Source organism: Eleutherodactylus coqui, chromosome 9, assembly GCF_035609145.1.
Source record: "Eleutherodactylus coqui strain aEleCoq1 chromosome 9, aEleCoq1.hap1, whole genome shotgun sequence".
NCBI classification, from domain to species: Eukaryota; Metazoa; Chordata; class Amphibia; order Anura; family Eleutherodactylidae; genus Eleutherodactylus; species Eleutherodactylus coqui.
This window is the reverse complement of record NC_089845.1, coordinates 98,226,453-98,250,991: the sequence shown is the minus strand read 5'-3', so window position 1 is coordinate 98,250,991 and position 24,539 is coordinate 98,226,453. Positions and strand designations below refer to the sequence as shown.

Sequence of the window (24,539 nt, the reverse complement as noted above, 5' to 3'; positions counted from 1 at the left end):
GCCACTATCACTTCAGCTCACAGGAGGCAAAGCGTTGTAGATGGAATAGCCGCTTTGCCTAGTATTGCAGCTGAATCACATTCACTTGAATAGGATGGAGCTGCTTACAGGCCATGTGACAAATGACATCGCATGCCAGAGAAGAGATGGCAGTGCTCATCCAAGCGCCACAGCCTTTTAAATCAGCTGATCTACAGGGATCCCGAGTGGCAGAGCTCCACCAATCAACTAACGATGACCTATCCTGAGGATAGTTCATCAGTAGGTTAGTCCCAGAAAACCCCTTTAAATATACAAGGGTGCTGTCTGTTGGCAAACTATTTACACAGTCCTAAATGCCTGCTGTCCACTAGTCCCAAGGGGCAGCTCCCTGATTACTGGGGCTGTGTCATAGGTGGCGTCTAGTGTAGGCTAACATAGGATGATTGTCTGACTTGCATCTGACAGTCATTCCAGCGATTATCGCTCAGTGAATGGAGATGGAGCGGGCTGGAGATCACTTCGACCACCTACCTCTATTCCCAGTATACAGGCAGTCGTTCATACATGAACATTTGCCTGCTTTTACAGGCTGATCATGGCTTGATGCGTCTGCTCTGATGGGGCATTATCCCTTCCAGAATTCTGTGGCTGATAGGGACTAATGCACAGGTTGAAGTGTGAGCTCCTGTTGACCTGGTGACACTAACTCCAATGCTCTATCCTTTTCCTTCTGGTCTCCTTGTAGGCTTTGTTCCCACAGTGCAGGTGGATTAAGAGACGGAGCACACGCTGCGGTATACAATAACAGTCTTTATTTGGCGGCTAAGTTAGCAGTACAGTCACTTTAACTTGGCCGATAGTTTCTGACTGCTGCAACACCTTTTGAACACTTTTCGCAATACTTGATAAAAAGACTGACTTTAGAATCTTGGCAACACAAACTGTTGTACTTGACAATACAGACTTTAGCATTTGGCAACACTCTCGGCTTGCCAGCCTGTGTCACAAGTCACAGTCTCTATAAATTCACAGTCTCTATAAATTCACAGTCTCTTAGTTACTCATCTGGCCTGGCATAACTCCGTGGACACAGTTCTCAATTGTACACAATCACCATCTCTTAATGGCAAACTTCCATTCTCTTGGCAATACACCGGGTCCACAACTGCATCTCCCTGAGCTTCAACGGTCCGACTGATAGGCACTTACTGTATATTAGGTAGTAGGAATATTCAGAAAGTGATGTAAAAAACCTGAACATAGACATCTTACTTTACAAATCAAACACTGATGTGCTACGCCGTTTCTGTAAGTCACAGCTTGCTATGTTATTCTCTTTTTGTAACTCCTATTCACTTCTGTGGGAAATAACATAGCACAGTGAGCATAGCTGTTTCCATAAACCTGGCTATCTCTCTATTCAGCCACAGCTTAGCTGTACAACCGGAAGCAAGCATGGTGGGCCTAGGGGTTACACACCTAACCCAGGTACAACAAGCTGCAGGCTTTTCCGTGTTCTCCGCTCACCTCTGGGCCGGGCAGTCACATGCTTGTCTAAGCATATGACTGCTGCGGCCAATCGCCGGCTTCAATGGGTACTGAGACCAGTAATTGGCAGCAGTGGTCACATGCCTCCACAAGCATGTGACTGCAGAACCTGGAAGTGAGTGGACACCAGAGCGGAGGAGACACACAATAGGTAAGTGTAGGATTTTTATTATTTTTTAACCTTCTCAACAGTTTGCAACTGTTTCTGTGCCTTGAGAATGCGGATGCTTTTTGAAATTGGTGCCGCTACCATTGGGTCTGGTGCAGATGTACCATTTGGCCTATGGTTATAGTGAACCTGGGGACACCCATTCTACAAATAGGAGTGAGTCCTAGAGGTAGGACCCACATATATCAGACATTTACACTATATCCTATGGATAGGCCATCAATAATTTAAAATGGGAACACCCTTTTAAAGGAGAATCCAAGACATTAAAAAAAAAAGTTAAAAGGGCTTAAAATGAACAAAAATTGAATAGTTATCCATCCCCACAGCTCCTTGTCCAGTGCTGCCCCATCCAGATCTGCAGCACCGATGTCCACTGCACAGAACTCGGAAGGAGCGGCAGGTAGTTATGTGCCATTCATTATGAAAGTGACTATTCAGCCACTCAATGGCTTTAGCAGGGATTCTTCTATGGCTGCTGAAGCCTGTGAGTGGCTGAGTGGTCATGTGCACAATAAGCACCCGCTGCTTCTTGCGGCAGGCATTGCTGCTGCAGTACTGGACAGACAGCTGTGGGGATAGTTGAGTATTTTAATTTTTGTTAATTTTAAGTCCTTTTTGACTTTTCTATGTGCTTTTAAAGGGATTGTCCCAAATGATAAAGCTATCCCCTTTCTACAGGACAGGGAATAATGTTATGCTTGGTGGGAGTCCAACTGCTTGGACCCCTACTGATCCTGAGAGCAGGGTCCAGACGGTCCCCGAGTGAATGGCAGCATCAGAGATTACCAAAGCTCACGCGCCTTAAAAAATCTCCAGCGCTGACATTGAAATAAATGCTGTAGTTAAAATGCAGGTTTCGCTCTGGGATTGACCAGACCCCCATTCTTCGGATCAGTTGGAGTCCCACCAGTTTGGGCGCTTTGTCAATTTTCGGCTCTATCATTAAAGTGAATGGTGTTGTAAAGTGCCTGTACAACCTCCTCTCCATTCACTCAGGGTTTGTCCGGACCCCTGTTCTCCGAATCCGCGGGGACCCCTGTGAATAGGGGATAACTTTATAGCTTGGCACAACCCCTTTAAGCTATTTACTAGAAAAGCATCCACATCATAGTCTTTTTTTTTAATTCGCTCTTAAAACAAGGTGTCTCTTCCCGTAAAATGTCAGCTGTATTTCGGCCAGCTCAAAAGAAGGCCAAAAAGTCTTAATAAAAGCTTCTTCTATCATAATAGCAAAGATAAAAAAGTTAAGAGCGTACATGAAAATGAAAGCGGAAAGGTCTTTGAAAAATTTATGCACCAGTAGAATTAATACTGTCATACAGCAACGTGTCAAAAGACCCAGCAGAGAAGAATATTAATCCATTTAGAAAAAAATCAAAGGTTTTCTTCTTTGAGTGTAAAGAAACAATTTGAATAATTTTTGACCCTTCCTGCAAAAGTCGACGGGTCAAATTGAACCTACTATTAAAATTCTGTAATATCTTCCTTTCGTTAGCATTTCAAAACGCAATTTAAATATTCACAGAGCCTCTTTTTAATAAACTTAACAATTTAAATATTCAGCTCGCTCCCTTTTTTTAATAAACTTAACAAAATTCAGGTAATTTTCTTCAACTTTCTTGATTGAAGGAAGGCAATAGGTGCAGATATAAAATAGATGTACAGCTACAAGCAAAAGAAATCAATTATATATAAGAAATAACATAACACATGGAAAGAAATTAATCAAAAATTTTCTAGTCTATGATTCTCTACTCCGCTACCTGGAGGCTAGGAATGTAAATGAAAAAAGCAACATCCTCCTGTAGATAAGAGAAAAATTAATAAAAATGTTTCCATCCTACAAGATCCCCCGATGCAACTCATGTTAAAAAGTGAGTGTCTGCAGGAGGAACTTTACTCATTTTAAATAGATTTTTTAGAAGCCGGAGAAATAGGACTTTTATTCTCGCTGTTAAGCTCAATTACATAAGGCTTATGTGGTCTTGCAATGTCCACAGAACGAACATACCTTCATTAAAGAGCTCTGTGGGATGTGCATGAGCCGTGCTTGCAAAGTCCTGTGGTGAGGAACTGTACAGCATGTCCATAGGTTTTCTTCGGCTTAATGTCTCTATGGAGGCGACCGAGTGGAGCTTAAGGACACTGAAGGCGGTTTAAAGAGATAAAACGGTGAAAAGTACGTTGTATAATACAGTGTGTCTTTCCGTTACAATATCCTGCAAAAAAATGTTGCATCTGGAATACCTTTGGGTTGGGGAAATCATCACTGAGGGTGTATTTACATGGGCGATTTCCTCGTGCGAATTACGTCTGATTGGGAAGTGGACGGAAGTTACATGAGTAAAGAACCCATTACTTTGGATTGGTTTATACACATGGGCGATTCTTCTTTTGGGACGAGAATGCAAGATAGAAAAATCGCAGCGTGTGATGTTTTTGGGCAATTCTTGTTCAAGAAGTGCCCATTATTTCCTGTGGGTGCGGGGAAAAAAATCGCATCCCACTCGTTAGTCATGCAATTTGCATGTGACGGTGATGTTTCTTTCTATTTTAATTAATGGACCAACATGGGATTTTTTTCATGTGTGTGAAAATCGTAAGTACAGCGATGCGATGCACTGCAGTGATGCATCCCGATCGCAACAAAAGATTGCAGGTTTATGACTACGATATTGGTCGGATTGTCTCATTCGTGTAAATACAGCCTTATTATAATGACTGATCATCTGTAATTTGGATGGATGGATAGCAAACTCATTGTTGCCGCTCACGGATGTCCAGTAAAGTCCAAGATGGATTCCACTAGGAAGGACTTTATTAACCAGTTAAGAACCAGGTGCCATAAATATATAGTGCTTGGTTCTGGGCTTTACTCCTGGCCAATAGTAAAAAATATGGCATGGTTTAAAGCAACGGCTGAGGACCTGGATGAGAAGACAGAAGTGATTTATAACCGCTTCTGCCTTCTCTTTTGAGGACTACATAGCGCTCATTGAGCTCTATGCAATTAATAGACTGCCGCTTCTTTTATTGGACCCGGCAATCACGTGCTCGCCAGTGACCCCCAGCATGGTAGAGATGCTGAGTCTTAGTAGACACCACTCAGTGTTGCCAGTGAGTAATGTCACCATGACAAATGTTTTCCCCTGGGGCTATAAATAAAAAAAACAAAACTTTTTATACACACTTTTTATACGCACTACCCCTAATTAAATTTCAGTGAAAAAAGTATTTAAAAAGTATTTAAAAGCACCTTGCAGATGTTCAGTGGGGGCACTGTTGCTGAAATGTCAATTCGGTGGTCCAGTTATGTCCAGACACACCCCAGCATATCCTTTCTTATCGATTCCAATGCAGCAGAGATGCATCATGTTAGGTCATCTAGTGCCACCAATGGTGCCCACATCCAACATCTGTAAGGTGCAGTAAAAACTTGAAGAGTTCTTCTATCTTTTCATGTCATTCCGACCGTTGTATGTCAATTCATGCATGAAGAAATCAGCTTTGCCTTTGCACCCTTCTTTTCAATCACCCTGCGTATTAGGTTGTTATTGAGTCTGTCAATATCGGAGTGATCCTCCAATGTTGTGATAAGGGGACTTCCACAAGTCCTGATTTAGCTTTGCCTGTATCGTTAAATGTCCTGTGTATGCATGTGCAGAAAATGTACCCCACGTATCAGTGTTTTCAGTTTTGGTCACAACAACAGTAGGTCAAAAAGTGTATTTCAGCTCAACCCATTTCTTGCGACTAGTTTTAGAATTTTAGAACCCAATGAGACTTAGGACAATACTAAGATTATTAACGAGAGGCAAGAAGGAAGTTCTGTTCCCTTCTTATAATGTAGGCGTTTGGTCCTGTTTATGATCATAGAACAAAATATAGAGCTCCAGTCGGTGACATCTCATTACTGTATGTAAAATGAAATGTCTGCCGCAGTCATAACATCAAAGTGGTTTGGGATATAGCGTCCTAGTGGTTGAGGATACATGAGGTATCTCCTGCGGCTTTGAGTAAAATAATACTTTTAATAATTTTAAGCAAGTAGGGAGTCTGTCTATTAAATAGGCTGTTATAGAAAGGAAAACATTTGATTGTATGACTTGTTTGTGTACATGGGCTTTTATGGTTTTAGATCAGAAAGTTCATAGATTTTAAAGGGAAGGTCTACCATTACAACACATTTTTGTATCATTCTGGGGCATCTTAAATGAAAAAAAAAACGTAACAGTCTTAATTAAAAATCTCCTGTTGTTTTGGGCTTACTGCTCCTATGCAGATCCTTGTGTCTCTCCGGTAGCAGAATACACACAAACTGTTTGTAACTAGGATCTTCTTGTAGTCTGATTGCTAATTTTCAGTGGGCTTTCCCTTCAGGACCTGTAATGCATCCATACTAAGGGGATGACTTTGCCAGGGTCACTGAATGTTCACAATTCTTCACTGTCTTCCCGAAGAATCAGGATCAGTGAACATAGATCCACTGTGCCACACATTGGCTTGGCTTTGAGATAACAGTTGAGGCACTCTGGTCTTCACCCTTTATCTCATAGTGGGATATGGGCTTTATTTCAGGGTCCCCAAGTCATTACTTAGGGAGTGGTCCCAGTAATGTGGCAGCTGATGCTGCCATAGACTACCATAGACTAAGGCACAGTATCTGAGGTTGTGAACAGGAGCGTAGTCAGATAGTCCACATCGAGGCAAATGGCAGACTTCTGCAAGAGGAACATGCCAGAAATCAGGTTATGGAGAATTGGTTCACTAGAGTGAAGCAGACCAGGGTAAGGGAAGGCAGCAGACAGAAGTGTAGTCAATATAACAAGCCGGTGTCGGGAGTGGAGACAGGAACAAAGTTGGGAACCTGAGAATTGGAACAAACTATCAGCATCTTGAGTAAGACCAAAAGACTACACTACTCAGGCACCCTTTATAGGGAAGGATGCCTGATATAGCCAGGTATAGCAACTGATTGTCAAGGGAGGAATATTCAGGTACGTGCTGGCCTTTTAAGAGCACCATAGGGTGCGTGCCCTCCAGGTGCACTATCAAACACATTGCATAAGAAATGCAACTTTTCTTCCTTCTGCGCTAACCCCACATTTTTTGGAGAGTGTGGGGAGGACTTGTCAGGAGGGGATGGCCAACCAGACCAATACATTATTGTATAATTTACACTAGAAACTGGTGTAAATTATACCAGAAATGTACGCCGGATAGGACCTGGTGTACATTTCTTTCGAGGTGCATGGAGCTGCAAGGGATGCATTTAATACACGAAGAGGCTTTCGCGGTGGGGTTAGTAAATTTCTCCCAATATGCTTTATTTCTGGCCGATTTCAGTTCAATTTTTTCGGTCAGAAAAATTGTTCACGTCAATATGCCCTAATTTTTCTATTGTTCTGTGATTTGGATCAATGCTTGGAGTATGAAAATGTCCTAAAGGTAAAACAAAAAAAAAGGTTTGGTACCGTGTTATGGCCTTTTTAGATGGGATGAATGTCAGCCAAACAATGCCCGACACTCCTCCACGCTCATACTATCTCCCATGTACCTGCACGGGAGCTAGTATTGTTAGCTCTTTGTCGGGAGGCAGCAGGAGTTTTCTCTCCTCACGCTCCCCGGCCCCTCTCCATTGGCATAACATAGTGGCTGTTCAATACTGAATGGACGCTATCTACACTGAACGATGAACGATCAGCTCATCGTCCATCATTTATGCAGCATAAACGATGGACGATGAGCTGATAACTCATCGTTCAGTGTAAATAGCGGCCGTTCAGTATTGAACAGCCACTATGTTATGTAAATGGAGAGGGGTGGAGAGTGAAAGGAGCGAAATCTCCTGCAGCTTTCCCACCCCCTTGCTGGTTGCTCTGTGAGTAAGCCAGCCCTTCTGGCTCCCATGCAGGAGCAGGGGCGCGAGGACACACAGGGACGAGTGTTGGGCATCATTTGCCCTACATTCATCCCGTGTAAATGGACCCTTAGCCAGTAGAGCAAAGTGTGATTGTTCTCAGTGAGAGAAACCAAGTAATCGTGTAGATATGATACCATTTAATGGCTAACAAAAATACATGATATTATAGCAAGCTTTCAGGTGGTTCTCCTAGCCTGACGAAGGGTCAATAAAAGAACCACCCTAAAGTTTGCTGTAACATCATGTATTTTTGTTAGCCATTAAAAGGTATCATATCTACAAGATTACTTTATGTCCTAAAGGAAATGGTTTTCTAACTGCGTTGATATTGCTAGACTAAATTCTGTATTTAAAAAAATCGAAGTCTGAAGTAGCGATATTTTCAGCTTATGTATGCTGTAGCCATTCGTAATATATAAGTTGTTTGTATTTGAAGGGCCTCTGGAAGATGCTATTGAAGATGAGGAGGAAGACTGTCTGTCAGAGGAAAATGATATCATCACAAAGGAAGAATTTCCACTGGAAGAAAGTTTTACAACTGACTTTGAGCCAGAGAATATGACCTGTGAAGATGTGGAGTATTTCTGTAACAAAGGTACTAAATAAACTTAAGTACTATCTATCTATCTATCTCAAATCTAAGGTGGTGCATGTAAGTTCTGATGTTTCCTAATTTTCTTCTAAAAAACGACTTACTCCAGAAAGCTAAAAGTATTGTCACTTCTCAACATAATCCCCCTCTTAACATACAGATTTTTCAAAATGTTGAAGCCATGATTGCATGGCCACTGTAAACTCTTCTTTAGCGATCTGTTTCACCCTCTGGACAATCGCTGATGCAAGAGCAGCATGAATGGAAAACAGGCAACCAAGTAGAGCATCCTTCATCATTGGAAAAAGCCAAAATTCGTTAGGTGCAAGGTCAGGTGAGTAGGGAGCATGAGGACTTTCTTCAATGTTATCATGAAGAAACCTCTGAATAAGGGTCGCCTGATGAGCAGGAGCGTTGTCAACATGGATTTGCGGCACCCTGGTGGAGGAAACTTTCAGCATCTTCAAGTCTTCATGCAGGATGCTGTGCACAGATCCTATGGAAATATTGACTCTCCAGGCAATATCTTCCACCATCATTCAACAGTCCTCCATAACGACTTGCTCAACTCACACCGGATCGGCTGGTGCATGGCTGAGGCTCGTTTAATTCATCCTCACATGACGTTCAGATTTCTTAGAACTGTCGCAACTACAAATGCACATTTTTCACATCCATGACACCTTCCCCGCTTGTCTCACTCAACTGATGATGAATGTCGATGGGATTTGTGCACTGGAGGATCTGTCTCACTCATTACTGAAGAATGCTCATGTCTCCTAAAATGTGTCACGTGTTTTTTTCATCTGCTCCTGTTCCCGAGAAACAAATTAGAGGACCTTAGAAGTTGAATGCAGCTCCTATCTGTCTATCTATCTATCTATCTATCTATCTATCTATCTATCTATCTATCTATCTATCTATCTATCTATCTATCGACCTCTATGGCTTCATTTGCTTTGGGTTGTCCTCTTGCTGTGATACCACTGCAATTTGCTCAGAAGGTGAATGCTGTTGAAATGAAGCCTTTTTTCATCTGAATAGGGTTTGCACAAATCTGCAGGGCACATTTACTATGAGCAGTATTTCATATGGGGGTGTGAGTGACTATGGATAGTCTCATCCTTTTGTCAAGTTCCGCCCGCTTGCAGATAGGCTGAAATGTTACAATTTTTTGCTAAAATTTGCAACATTGTTTTACACCAGAAATCTCTTGGATATGGCTTATTAATTTACTGCCTAATATTAAATGGCCCCTGATTAGATAACTGGAACAGTAATTTGCCATGTCTGCCTATACCATACCACGCATCAGTATGCACCTCCAACCCTCTTGAGTGGATACGGGATTCCTTTTCCATTGAACTCGTCCATCTCTTCCTATACAATGAAATTACACAGTAGAATTATTTGTTTCTCATGAACTACAAATATGGACCTAATCATCAATTAACATTTTTAATTCATTGTCCAACTTAAACCACACAATAAGAGCTAATTGCTTATTTGTTGTTATGCGTTAATTGAATTTATATCTCAATGTAATGTTAATTAATATCCCGTCATGACACAAGACACCTGCATACGATTTTGCTTCAAAGGACCTGTGACCTTTTGTTTTGCCTTTGGTGTTCTGGAAACTATATTTTAACAGATACCGTTGTCAAATACTGCTGTGTATACCACGCCGTACAATACTCCGTGCTTTCTTAGAGGACTATCTCGTCAGTGCTTTTATGTGAACATATACAGTAGTCGGCATCATGACTCAGAAATGGAAATCAGCTTTTAAGAGTTTTCCCTGCTTCCCCATAGAAGGCAAATATTAGAGTGGCCCTGTCAGGTCTCATTTCTGAGGGGGGCAGGCTGAGCCTGAGAGGGGATATATAGGTTTCTAGTTTGGTTATCTTCTTTGGGGGGTTGTTACAGAATATCAATTTATCTCCTATTCACAAAGTAGGGGATATCTTCCTGATCATGGAGTCTCATAGCTGAGACCCCCGCCAATCTCAAGAACGGGGGTCCTGTATTCCTAGTCCTCCTCTCTGCAGGGTTACTACACCTCCCGCAATGAGCATGAGACTAAATGGAGTGCTGGTCATGCAAGCGCACCAGCGTTCCATTCACTTTCAATGGGACTGTTGAGGTGGGTTTAGGCAAGATTAGCAATTTTGGACACATTTTTAATATTTGTTGCATAGCATTCACCGTGTGGGTTTAATAATGTGCTAGCTTTTTTATTGGGGCAATTTCATTTTTTTTTCAGGTAAAAAGGAGGAGTTTGGTGGTTTTTTTTAATCTTTATTTTGCATTTTTATTAAACGTTTTGCACTTTTTACTTTTGTTTCATTGTGGGACTCAAGCATCATAAGCTTTGATCACTATTGATGCTTGAAAAAGATGCTTAATGCGTCGAAATGCATTAGATGTTTTTAACGGACACCAATAAATCTACCTGCTGAATTAGCAGTTTATATGCCTTGCTTCCCTCTATGAGCGCTGAAGGCTTTTTTACTTTCATTTTTTCCTCTCTGTGCCTGCTTTTTTACATCAGGCATACATACCTCAAGCTGCTCTCCTGGATCAGGATCTGGATGGGACACAAAGGCTTCTGATTATTCTAAGCACACCTAGACTTGGAGGTGCCAGTGGGGTATAACAACCCTACTGGTCACCGGGTAGGTCCCTCTTTACATTGCATATCCCTGCATTATTAATTGTGTGGATTTACTAAGGACTGAGGGGCTGTCTATAACACTTTATTTTCTTGATTCACTAATAGAACACACAGCAATACTTCAGTATTGTCATTTATTGTACAAGCCTATTAGATTCTACCTCCAGAAGAGCATAATAGGCCACCATAGATGATTGGCCTGAAGAGTATTGTTAGTCCTTCAGATGCTATAACAGCGCATTGAAACCTTGTGATTCCATCGAAGGGTCCAATCAGTCTCTTTAGTGGCTGCAGTTGTAATGACCGCAGCATCTAAAGGATTAAACCACCAGGATTGGATCTCCAATCCTGGCAGTTAGTGCAGGAGCCAGGCTGACTTCTGAAGGGTATAACCACTTCAAAGCTCTTAGGACTCGGAGCAAAAGCTAAACTGCTTAAACTATCAAAATTGATGTGTATCATGGTGTCACACTGTACAATATCTAAAGTTGTTATATCATTTGGCCTCATCATAACCAATCAGGCCTCTTTCTTAATTCTCTTTGGCCTCCTTCAAACAAAGCAGTGGGACCATTGTGTAACCTCTGCACTCAACCAACATTCTACTCCCCATTCAATGAACATTTCTAAGCCCCCCTCATGTGCCCAAGAAGCCTACAAAACTTTCAGGAAACACCAACTTTGTGACACATTTGCATAAACCTGCTTCCATTAGGAGCAGTGCAACCCAGCTATTACTCCATGATGAATGACCCTCAAACATTTGCTTAAATCCTGCAATAGAGAAATAACATAAAACTACAATATAACTGCATTGCCCTTCCTCAAATACAAATATGAAAAAAACATTATTGAGTTCACAGCCCCTTTAAGAAATTTCTTGCGGTAACCACATAATAAATGTCATATGTGATTTTTAACTCAAGAGATAAAATATGACATGTTTATAGCGAAAGATAAGTATATTTATACAGTATCTTCCTTGTTATCTCCTTTAATTATTCCGGGTCTACCACAGTTCTGGATTTTATGCTTCTTTCATGCAATGTTTAACTTCAGCGCCGTCTCTCGCTCTGTTGCTTGGCAACTTGTGTATTCTTTGGGCGCACTGTGACCCTAAAGGTAAAGCAAAAAACTGTTTGTGAAAAGTTACGTGCATTCCAACTCAAGGGGCCGTCCCTGATGCTCTCCATGATTAAATGATTCTAAGTAGGAACCACAGTAATCTAATAAATGTTCTGGCATGAAAGGGCAGCACAATCTAAGAGACACGTTCTAATAAACTGTACCCTTCCAATAGTACTCGGAAATGTTGGTTTCTGTGAAAGTTTCGATGTCCTGACAGAAGTTGTGTTGATAACAATTGTGTTGCCACTGGGATTTTATTGGCTAACTAGACTGGACATCTGCGTGTTGTGAAATGTATTCTTCTATGAACGCAACTTTATTACAATATATCTATATATAAGTCGAGCCTCGCACGCACCGCTTGGTACAGCTAATGAGCAATTCAAAGCTCAGTGGTACATCTTGTGGAATTGCTACAAAACATTGACTTCTATTGGTTGACAACTGAAGGCAAATTTGCATTGTTTGTCAAGTTGTGCAATACTACAAGTATCACTCTACACAAAGAAAATATAGTCTCATCTTGACTCTTCTAACTCACTCCTAATCGGCCTCCCCTCACTAAACTTTCTTCTCTGGTCACTACACCAATGCCTCCACCCTGTACCAGTCACTGCACTGATGCCTCCAATACATGCTGGTCTCTACAACGATGCCTCTACCATTTGCTAGTCACTATACTGATGCCTTCACCCTTGCTAGTCACTACACCGATGCACCCACCCCATGACGGTCACTGCATTGATGCCTCCAATCTGTTCCACTCATTGCATTAGCCGCCCTTCCACTATAGCATACAATTTGAACTTATCACTCTCATCCATAAAGCTCACCACAGTGCTGCACCGCCCCTATATCTCTTCTTTCATCTCTGTCTACTACTCTACCCACCATGCTTTCTGTGCCCTCAGACTAACATCTTCTAGAATCCAAACCTCCCACTCTCATCCCCAAGACTTTCCTTGTGCTGCACCAGTTCTCTGGAATGTGTTACCCAGGACAATCAAGTTAATGAAAAATGTACACAGTTTTAAGCAAACCCTAAAAACATTTCTCTTTGAGAAGGCCTACAAGAACTCCTATTTTAACTCTTCTCCGTGTATGCCTCCTTCTGTATCACCCCTTAGAACCAGATCCCTACATAAAACAATAATATTCACTCCCCATACACCTCATTTCTGTACATACACAGATAACAGCTAGTGACCGACTTATATGGCTTTACGTATACTACCCTACTTATATTACAGATGGCTGGACAGAACAATCACTTGAATCTCTTGTGTCACCCCTATTTCCTCATAGACTGTAAGCTCCTGTGAGCAGGACCCTCACCCCTATTGCCTCATAGACAGTAGACGTTTGTGAGCAGGACCTTCAACACTATTGTTCAACTACTAATACTATATGTAAGGCCTGGCCCACATGACATGAGCGGATTCCGACTCCTGAGTCCTGCACAAAATCTGGCCCTGGCAGGTGACCCTGCGTACCTGTCGTCTTCTTCGTTCTTCGCCGGCGTCTGCGCAGACCTGTCTTCTTCTGGCTCCTCTGTAATGTGGTTAGCCGTTGGACACGCACAGTACATATTCTTTTATTAAACTCCTGCTTTTCCCACGGAATCCGCGGACCATACACAATGTCAATTGCTGACAGGCCGCGGGTCAGACAGCTTCTAATGATTTCATTGGTTTCTGCTCGTGTGCATGAAGAATCACTTTTGCATAGCATGATATGGGTGGTATTTGCTGCGGAATCTAGAGGCGGACTCCCACTCCGGATTCTGCAACTCAAAGCCGTCCATGTGCATTTGGCCTACAATATAATTTTGTATGTACATGCACCTTCTTATTTGTAAAGTGCTTCAGAATATGTTGCGCTATAGAAATAAAGACTATCAATATTAAAAATAATATTCGCTTGTTGCTAATAGAGAGTCATAATTACAATATGTCCGATTTACATGGATCAGCACATAAAGACCAGGAACCCTTCCTTACATCTTCATCCTCAGCCCTCCTCTTCCATCCTTCTCCTTTGTTATGTTAATTCTATTTATAAGGGTGAATTACAAGTTTAGACTAAACAAACAAATGAATGTACTTAGAAGAAAAGCCAATTTGACTTTGTATTTTACCTTGCTGTGGGAGACGTTTGTGCAAATCGCCTATAAGCTTATTGACCTGAATCTTTGACTCCTTGTTTCGCAGGATATGGCTAGAATAAGGACACTGATAGATCACTGATTAGAGCTGATTGAACACCCCCGTGTTAACAGCTTGCAGACCCCACCTGCAGGCTCCACATTATCTTTCCTGCCTAGATTTGTTATTTTCCAGGTCCGATACAAGCCCCTCACTAGTGAGATGCTCCATCTTATTAATGTGCATCTTAATTCAAAGCGCTAAGCTTATTGCATGTAGCTTGCCGCAGTCAGTTGGCATGAATATATAATTTGTATATCAGTATGTGCCATATGTATGCAATAATGTATAATAGCAAAATAGCGATACAGTACATCAGAGGACATTGATCAATAATCATGAAGGATGCATCAACTGCAAATGGAACAAATTATTTGCAAATTGGTGCAACCTGTATTTTGGTGCAACTTGCTTGATGTGTTAGGCAGTGGCATACACAGAAGAGCTGGGACCCCATAGCAAAAGCTCAAATGAGTCCCCCATTATGGTGCCCAATTTCGCCACCCTGTCACCGATAGAAGGGCCTTGGTGCTTCCCCAAGGACAGGAGGGCTTGGTGTTTGTTTTCCATTCCGTGCCCTTTAAAGTGACCCTTGGGCCAGTTCTCTACCTCCTTTTTTGCTAACAATGGAGATCCTCTTTGGAGGAAGGTCCTGGTCCTACATATGTTCTTGCTACTCAGTAGCAAAAGGGATAGTGCAATCAAAGCTGGGTTTCCCCTCTCTCCATAGGCCCTATAGCAGTCGCATAGTCTGCCTCTATGATTATGTATGCCCTTCGTGCACGCTTCTAGAGGAGAACATGGCATCTTATGGAGGAACAGTATGGCAGCATATGGAGCGCCAACATGTCCCAAATATAAACCAATAAAGATTCCGTATGGCACCATAGAGGGTTCATGCATTTGTATTGTGGATGAAGTTTAAAGTCCCACATATACATTGGGGAAAAATCGGTTGAACCCACCATTTTTTAGTGAGATCAGCTAACTGTGTTGTGTATGGGAGCCTCTGATTTTCTTCCAACAGATGATGTTGAGGAAAAGAATGATCAGAAACGGGCATCTGTCCCACAGTGGCTTTCTTCACTTTCTTCACTAAAAACATATGTATGCTCGACCAATTGAAGCGAACTCTATATTGGTATTGTGTGGAAAAGAGGAATAGCTCTCTGCCAACAGCTGTTGAAGGTGTATGGGCTTATTTAGCGTGAGTACTTAGAAGTATTTGATCCCTTTGGGGACACAGCTGGCAATCTAGACTGTTGGCAGATTTTGTCTTCTTTGTTGAGATCTGTTGACTGATAGATTTTGGCAGAGGTGAATTGGTCATAGGCTCGGCTTGGAGGAATCCCTGTAGGAGGTCAGCTCATGTGCCAGTCTGGTCAGGCAGGACTGGCATCAGCACCTGGGGTGGATGCCCAGACCTACTGCTCTCCAGTGGCATCATTACAGCTGAATTAGGCTTGATGCAAGATGGAGTACTTGCTACAGACCCCGCTGTTCTACTGACTCAGGTGGCCCATAGAGTAGTTGCAGGCTCTGCAGTGGGAGACCTTTAATTACAGAAGGCAGTTTGACTGCGTAGCGTGGAGGTGGTGGTAGCGCCTTTGTCACCATCAGATAGCCATGGTGTCTCTTCTCACTTAAATATTCCCCCCCTGTTTCATTTTGGTGCTACAATGGGCTGTGCTGGTGTAATTGTGCATGATGCTGAGGTCATCCGGGCCCGGAGAAGCAAGCAATGAATGGATGACCTCGTGAAGCACAGATCCAGCATCAGGTGATACTTATGTTGACTTCTTCCCTCAGTAATTTGGACCCTCCTACAGCATGAGGCCAGTTTTAGATTTTCTTCCAAATCCATTTTAAATTTCCAATCCGCTCCTGGGCTTTGGTACAGATGGGCTCTGCCGCCCAATCCAAAAATAAAGATGTATGTGTCATGGGTGGTGATGTGATGCGGGATTCAGGATATGAAGCAGCAGATGGAATTTACAATATTTATTTATAAACACAGAATTAGATATGAGCAATAATGGTTATGCAATTAAACCTTTTTACTTTGTGCACACGGGTTGATTGGACCCCGCATTCGGGATTCCCGCAGTGGAGTTCGACCCAGCACCCGGCCGGTGACCCAGCTTACTTGTCCGGCGGCTTCTGCACACGCTGCAGATATGCCAGGCGGCACTCCGTCGCACATGCGCAGTAGCCACCAGCGCTGGGGGGAAGGGGGTGTAACGTGTATCCTGCAATACTTATAATGATTTCAATGGGAGCCAGCTGTGCGTAACCCACACAAAATCGCAGCATGCTGTGATTTCTTTTCCGCAAGCAGAAAGTCGCAATCAATTTCCACTCATGGAGATGAACTGGTTTTTTGCCATTGAATACTATGGGCTATATTTGCTGCAGAGTCTGGAGGCTGATGCCCACCGCAGACTCCGCAATGCAAATACGCCAGTTTGCAGGAAGCCTTAGAATCACCTGTCACTAACTATGGCTAACTAGGTCATAAGGAGCTTTGTGTACAATAGGAAATATTTCTGAAAAAACAATATCAATAACACTTGACTGCTATCAGCACCATTTCACACAATGTCCAGTTATGCACTACATTGCTCAGTAACACCTCTTCCCCTTAGGGGTTAATACTTTAATACAGGCGGTTAGAAAAGCTGGTTCCCGAATTCACATAATGTCCCTTTAAATAACATTCGAGCCCCAAAAGCTTCACAATATGAGCCATATCTCTTATAGTAGGCTGTCTTTAACCTTTTCCTTGTGCACACCTATTATCAGATTGAGGTTAGCCTCACTTACAATATGTCAGAAGTACTCCCTTTGACTAACCCTGCATGGTCCAGGGTCAGGCACACCCCACCATGGCTTCAGTACATCCTTGTAGCTATCTAGGTGTGCAACTAGTCTACAGGCACAATGTTGGTGCTCTCTTTCTTTTAATTACAGGCAAAAAGCAGTCCCTGGTCACTGTCCTCCCTCAGCTGCTCAGCACTCTCTCTTTTGTGACTCAGCACAAAAAAGTCCCATTTATAACCAAGTCTTCAGTCTCTAGAAAGTTCCTACTGAGCATGCTCAGTTCCAACGTGCCAAAATTTGGTGCAAAGTTTTCATGCAAATTACAATCTTTTATTGCGGAGCCCAAAGTTTGCAGCTACTGTAACATTTTCATGTTACTCTTCATTATTTTATAAGTCGAAGTAATATCAGTATCAACAGGCCAACCTGGACCTGGGGTCTTTATAGGCCAAAGAAGAAATTTAACCCCCCTCTCTAAGTCTTTATGAACTATTGCTTCTTAGTACTTGAACGAAAAGTGCCCATTTGACATCAAGCAAACGGACTGCTACATTTACGTTCCTTGTCTTCCGCTGAACTCTACGCCCAGTAGAAATGATTCTGAATCCATTTGCTTAATGCTTCTTATAGGAAATTGCAATGTAACAGAAGAGAAGAACACACATAATAAAAAGTAAGATCACAGGAATATAGAAGGAGTGGGTACATAAAAGAAGAAATGTTTGCCAGACTTTTAAACAAAGGATTATAGTGTGCAGAACAAATCAGATCTGAATGTGAAACGCGTCTGACGCAGTGTGACTATTATATTCCTTACATTCAGAGAGAGAACGAGGGCTGGTGGATATCTTATTATTACTATGCGGTATATTGTATTCCTTGGGCTGCACTTTGGAAATTTGCATATCTATATGTCTGTCTATATATACAGATATAGTATATATAATCTGTATGCCGTGTGACTCTCCCCTTGTAATAAACCATGTTCCCATTATTTGATTTTTAGCAGAGGAAGAGGGCAGTCATGAAACAGCAGAGTTGGATGGAGAGGGACTGTCAAACAAAACTTTACAAGCCGGAGTAGTAGCTGACGGCTGGGATGGACCAGGTAAGTGGAAATGTGATATTATAACATGCAGGTTGGAAACCACTGTACACATCAATGGTAACATATACAGTCCGGGGCAAAAGGTTTAGGCGGGTGTGGGAACAATGCTGCAAAATAAGACTGCTTTCAAAAATAGAAGTGTTAATAGTTTACGTTTGTCAATTAACAAAATGTGAAGTGACTGAGCAAAAGAGAAATCTAAATCATATCAATATTTGGCGTGACCACCCAGCATCAACTTTTCTAGGCACACTTGCACTCAGTTTTTGAAGGAATTCAGCAGGGAGGTTGTTCCAGACATCTTGGAGAACTAAACACAGATCTTCTGTGGATGTAGGATTGCTCAAATCCTTCTGTCTCTTCATGTAATCCCAGGCAGACTGGATGATGATGATGGTGACATCAGGGCTCTGAAGGGCCGTATCATCACTTCCAGGACTCCTTGTTCTTCTTAGGCCAAATGCATACGGGTAGATCTGAATTGCGAAATCCGGAGTGGGTGACTGCCTCCGGATTCTGCAGCAAATATCGCCCATAGCATGCAATGCAAAAGTGATGCTTCATGCACACAAGCAGAAACCAATTGCCGTTTCCGCTTGTGGATGAAAAATCGAAGCATGCTCCATTTTCCTGCATTGTCCACATGGACGGCTTCTTAATTAACATTGAGTGGATTCCGCGGAAAAAGTGGGAGTTTGAAGAAAATCTGTACTGCTCATGTCCGACAGCGAGCCGGTCCATCCGCAGTACAAATGAAGATTCCAGCTAGCAGATACATACGGACGCTGCTGCTGCTAGGGCCGGATTCCGCGTGCATGCGGCCTAAATGCTGAAGATAGTTGTTAATGACGTTGGCTGGATGTTTGGGGTCGTTGTCCTGCTGCAGAATACATTTGGACCCAATCAGATGACTTCTATTTTAAAAAAAAATCCTACTTTGTTGCATTTTTTCCACAACTACTTAAAACGTTTTCACTGTACCATGTGATCATGCTATGATAATTGGTGCCATGTGTCTCTTCTTAACTTTAATGTCTTGCTGAATGGTAGAGCTTAAATTTTCCAAATTCTCAAAACGTAGAAGATGTAGTTTTGCCCTCGGTTCAGCGAAGATAGGTCATCATACAGATCTAGTGCCTTGGTTATGGATCCAGTTTAAAGCAGCCTTTCCAGTTCCAAGACAAAATTGTGTCCCCGGACCGTAGGAGCAGGTGGGTATACTGCCTGTAGTAGTTCTTCTCTGCCATCCTTCAGATCCACTGGTTCTGGGTTCCTGATTTTGGCCATCCCAGATGGCTGATGCAATCTTCACCTAATCCCAATAGTGCATTGGTAGTGTTAGACTAGCAGTGCATTACACTGCTGATCAGTTGCTCACGTGATCAGCAGTGGCCGATCAGAGAGCAAGGCACTGTGTGCATTAGATAGAAAATTGATTCAGCCACCTTGGACAGCCAAAATTGGGACCTGGAACTAACTGATTGGAGGGGCTTCAGAAAAGAAGAACTGCAGGTGATACACCCTCTACTTCTTCTGACTCAGGATAAAGTTTTGTTCCGAAACTGAAGGGTGACTTTAATCTGGTAGTCCACCCAAGAGCACATAAGTTTGTGTTTTCGAACAGTCTAGGTGTTACTGATGAGCACCAGCCCTGTATATATTGGCTGGGTTCACAACCAGATTTATGCATTCCGTTTTGCTGCTTCTTCATAGGAGCAGGAAAATGGAATGCCAGAACTTTGTAGTGACGGAAAGAAGCAGGGCCGATGGATCCCATTAACAATAATGAGGTACGTTTGGCTTCTGTCCTTCGGCATTTCCCCTGATGAAATAGCGCCGCATGCTGTGGATCTGCAGTGTAGGATCTGAACAAAGCCTACAATGCAGATATTAACTTAATCTTACTCTGTTTGCGGGTTAAGATACAATTTATGATGTGATTTCAACTAACTGGCCCCAAGAGCTTACTGTGATAATGGTGGAGTAGGTCCGTCTGTTTTACATCGAGTGGGGCCACTTTTTACTCCCCATTCTCTCCTCTTGTTCCTCCCACAGGCTGTACATGGTTGAAGTAATCAGTTTGTGGAATTTACTGGCATGACAGTATGAGTTCTTTACAATTCTATTGTCCTGAGGAGCTGCTGGGATCCTCAACGATCAGTGGTAATCTGTGGGGAAGCAGGATAGCAAGTGTTCAGTTTCCCTACAGCACCACCACAGGGCATGAAAAGCATTACACACTTCCAATTGAAACCAATGGTTGCTCATGTAATTCATGAACATCCCATGTCCTCTAGGACAAGAAATGCTTTTTTAACTGTTTCCTGCTGTTGTTAATAGAAGAGAGGCTCTGAGCGGGAACTCTGCTTTGATAACTCAGGAGGATATTTGAAAATAGATTTTTTAAAGTAGACTATTTCCTTAAAGGAGTTGTACCACAGTAGACTTTGATCACCTATCTATAAAAAGTCTTATCAGTGGGGTCTCGCTGCTTGATCCTGAGAGCGGGGACCCTTGTCTTTCTCTCCTCCTCACAGGGGGGCAGTAGGTCCACAGTGAGGAGGAGGTTGAATGGAATGGTCGTTGCCACTCTGGGACTGCTAGAGATAGCCAAATGCTTTGACTCGTCTATTTCCATCAGCCCTGTTGAAACAAAATGGAGCAGCAACATGCATGTGCAACTACCACTCCATTCAATCTCACGTGACTGCAGGTAGGTGCAGCTAGCCACAGTGATGAGAGGAGGCGGGCATGACATAGAACCCCCCATTCTTGGGATCAGTGGAGGTCTCAGTGGTGAGACCACCACTGATCAGAACTATGGATAGGTCATAAAAGTCAATTGTGATACAACCGGTTTAAGGAATACGGTTTTCTGCACTTATGTATCTGATGTGAAATAAATCAATAACTGATTGCACCACCTTAAAGTACATATAAGATGCTGTAAACCTAAGGTGAATGGAATATATGTGCATATGCTTGGCACAGCACTCCTGGCGGTATATAATTATGCACTATAGGTGGGTTCTCCGATATTCTCCAGGTGTCCCTTGCTCACGCACATGTAAATGAGAGCTGAAGAGGTGACATCACTGTGTATAATATATATTATCATGTTTAGTTGATTATATGAAGAGATGCCAATCATAACATACAAAGCATTATTATGGCATGAGCTTATGAGGGAGATCCTGACTAAGGGAATACTTCTCCGTTATCTTCTCATTTGCTTATCGTCCATGTGATAAGGAGATGTCTGATTCATTATTTTGGGAATATTTGTTCCTCCACAGCTGCATAGCAACATTTCCTGATAGGATAAAAGTCACTAGCAACCTTGTGACCATCACAATAACTCCAACCATGTTGCTATCTTATAGCAACACATGGTCAACACATTGTCTCAATGAAGCACTAACCTTAAAGGGATGTGTGAGATTAGAAAAAGAAAAGCTGCTTCTATCCACATACAGCGCCATTCTGGTACGTAGGCTGTGTCTGGTATTGCAGCTCAGCTATAATCAGTTGAATAGGATTCAGTTGCAATGCCAGAGTCTATAGACGAGCTTGATGCTGTTACAATCCAAAGCACACACACTTGCTTGCTCTCATACAGCCCCTTTAAATGGTCATTGTACGTTTAACATATTTTGCATTGATCAATAGTGTAGGGGAATATAAGAAACTTTGTAATATATCTTACTAGAGAAAAATGCTTCTTTCTCTACGTATCAGGCTTCTTTCCTCCTCCAACCTAAGGCTACTTGTCACCTGTATTTGCCATTTCCTTTGTACTGGACCATCAGAGAAGCACAGAAACTAAAATCAAAGCAGTGCCGGATCCATCCTGGCACCAACATTGACTATAATGTGGTCCATCAGCTTTCTGTCATGGTGTCCATCATTTTTTATTTAATCTACGATGGAAGTTCCAAATGAAATCAATGATGCAGAAGTGAACCTAGCTAAACTGTTTACTCACTCTCAGTCTACTGCCAAATCCTTCTTGCAGCATGAAGTAGACAATCAGTTCACTGAGGGATCAGATTACATAGTGCTTATAGAAGTGCATTAAGAAGGGAACCGGAGTAGTGAGTAGAAGCAGATTGAGGAAGAACCATAGAGACACATACACATGCTACAACAGCTAATAGTAAGGCTATATTCACACAGGCCACTGCAATTTCCAGGTCTGCACAACATATGGCCCGTGGGCCACAAGTGGACTGACTAGTGGCTAGCATGACACAACTATGCAGTGGACTGTGACATGACTATGATGTCAAGAGGCTAGTTACTAGTCTCTTAACATCATAGTCATGTCACAGTCCACTGCATAGTTGTGTCATGCTAGCCACTAGTCACTGCTAGTGTTAAAGCCTAAACTTTACAGCTAGCAGCAACAGTGACATGACTGTGCAGGGTAAAGGATCTTCAGTGAATGACAACCATGTGACCGGCCATGCTGCACCGGTCAAATGACTGTCACTCAGGGAAGGTCCTGTAGGCTTCAGAAGCGGCAGTGTGGTAGAATCTTTCCACCTATCCTACAGTATTTGGAGTTGTGTCTATACTGCGTTGTAAGGTAAAAAGTTTTATGTGATTCTACTTGAGCTTTTTCTTAGGTTCCTTAGTATATATAGTTCAGCAGTCTGCACAATAATAGTTTGTCTAAATAACAGCATGAACCAAAGTGAGCTGCTAAAAACTATCTGCAGCCCCAAGAGGTTTGCCGATTTTAATTTTGGCTCCTATCTAGGCCAAATTTTGTAGGCCTGGCAATTTCAGTCAGTGAAAAACTGACCGTTTTCACTGTAAGTGTATATGCATTTTACACCTGTTTTCGTTCAAATGCTCCGAAACAGCTGTCTGTGTATGGATTCTGGTTTGGCTTTCAATTGCCAGTCATTGTTACAAGACTTGTATAAAGAGTCTAACACAGACTTGCAGGAATGCTGCCTTCCAATTGGTGGTGCTGAAGTGGTATTGTTCCATCTCCCTTATTTGCAGTATCATTAGAGAATCAGGCAAGTACATTATTATTATTACTATTTTTTAACACATCCATTGACTTGAATAGTCGGTTTTGGTCTAAAAATTGCACCAGATGTTGTGATTTTCTTACGTGAGTACACAGTTTCAAACTCAGACGGTACTTGGACGTTGAAATCACCAGTATGAATTAGTTTTAAGTGTTTTACTGTCTGGAATCACATCTACACTACTCTGTTCATCTCTATAATGCCCTTCATGCTGCTGCTATTCTGTACATGAGAGATACAGCAGTGATGGGGAGCAAGATTTTCTCTTCTCTGTGTGCGCAGTGTATAAAGGCTAACATAACAGCTAGCCTACACCTACCAGCTCAGAGAAGACTGACAATTACAGATGAAGCCTGCAGAGGCGAAACCTAGTGATCAATGCAGTCATATAATGGTCATATTTCTCATATACACACATGGCAGCTTATTCTGAAAAGTCACCTGACAGGTACACTTTAACTTTTCTTGCCTTCCATATTTGACAGATGAAAATATAGCTCACTCAGAACTAAGAATCATTAACTTGCACTCAATACATGGTGACTGCACAGTGTCAAGGATTCTCGGTTGCAGGGGTAGTGAAATACCTGTATAAATAGATTTTAAGTGATAACCATAATTATACATCTATAATCCTTCTTTAAACACATAACATCTGATGTAGCGAGTCGTTATTTATTTTTAATTCCTTTAAGATCTTATTATATGGCCACTTTGATTAGCAGCAGTTTTTTTAGATTATATTAACGAGTTTTCTCCTTTCCAACTTAGTGGGCGATAAAAGCTGTGCTTCCCATACTGCTCACTTTATTTCCTAATGTATCTGCAAAGTCATGAATTTCTGCTACATTTTCAAATGAGCACATTCTTTTTAAGGCTTGAACCATCCAGAACATAACTAGACTCTTGAAGGATACTTTCCAAGGGCTGGTGCTAGTTGTGTTCTTCATGCATGGTCCTGCAGGTAAGGTATGCCCATGGTCAGGCCCTTTCAGACACTCAGGCTATGAATACACCACAAAGGACAAGCTGAATCTGGAGGAGACAAGGCAGTAGGCAGTACCTGGCAGCTCTGTGACTGTCTGACTCGCTCAGTCACTCCGGGTCCAGTGTGTCACGGTGATTCTTCTTCTTGTCTTTCTGGAGTCCTCACTGCTCTTATCCAGTATAGAGGTGACTACAAGAGACAGTGGTCTCATCTTGGCCAACCAACACTGTGTGTCCCACCCCTGGTGTCAGAAATGGGTCCATAGCTGCAAACTGTGTATATGGCTCTGGACAGGTTTCTGTGTCCAGAGTTGCATGCAGAAGCAGGCGCTGATTCCAGTCTGGAGTCCATA

The 24,539-nt window shown here is 42.3% G+C and overlaps 1 protein-coding gene across 1 annotated transcript in view; it reads left to right on the top strand.

The window, feature by feature from the left end:
* The window catches only part of ZFPM2 (zinc finger protein, FOG family member 2), a 421,708-nt gene that overhangs the window by 69,599 nt on the left and 327,570 nt on the right, over nt 1-24,539 (top strand). Inside the window, exons 2-3 of the mRNA XM_066578089.1 lie at nt 8,062-8,220; nt 18,053-18,154. Coding sequence (XP_066434186.1) covers nt 8,062-8,220; nt 18,053-18,154 — 261 coding nt within the window. The remainder of the gene's footprint in view (nt 1-8,061; nt 8,221-18,052; nt 18,155-24,539) is intronic.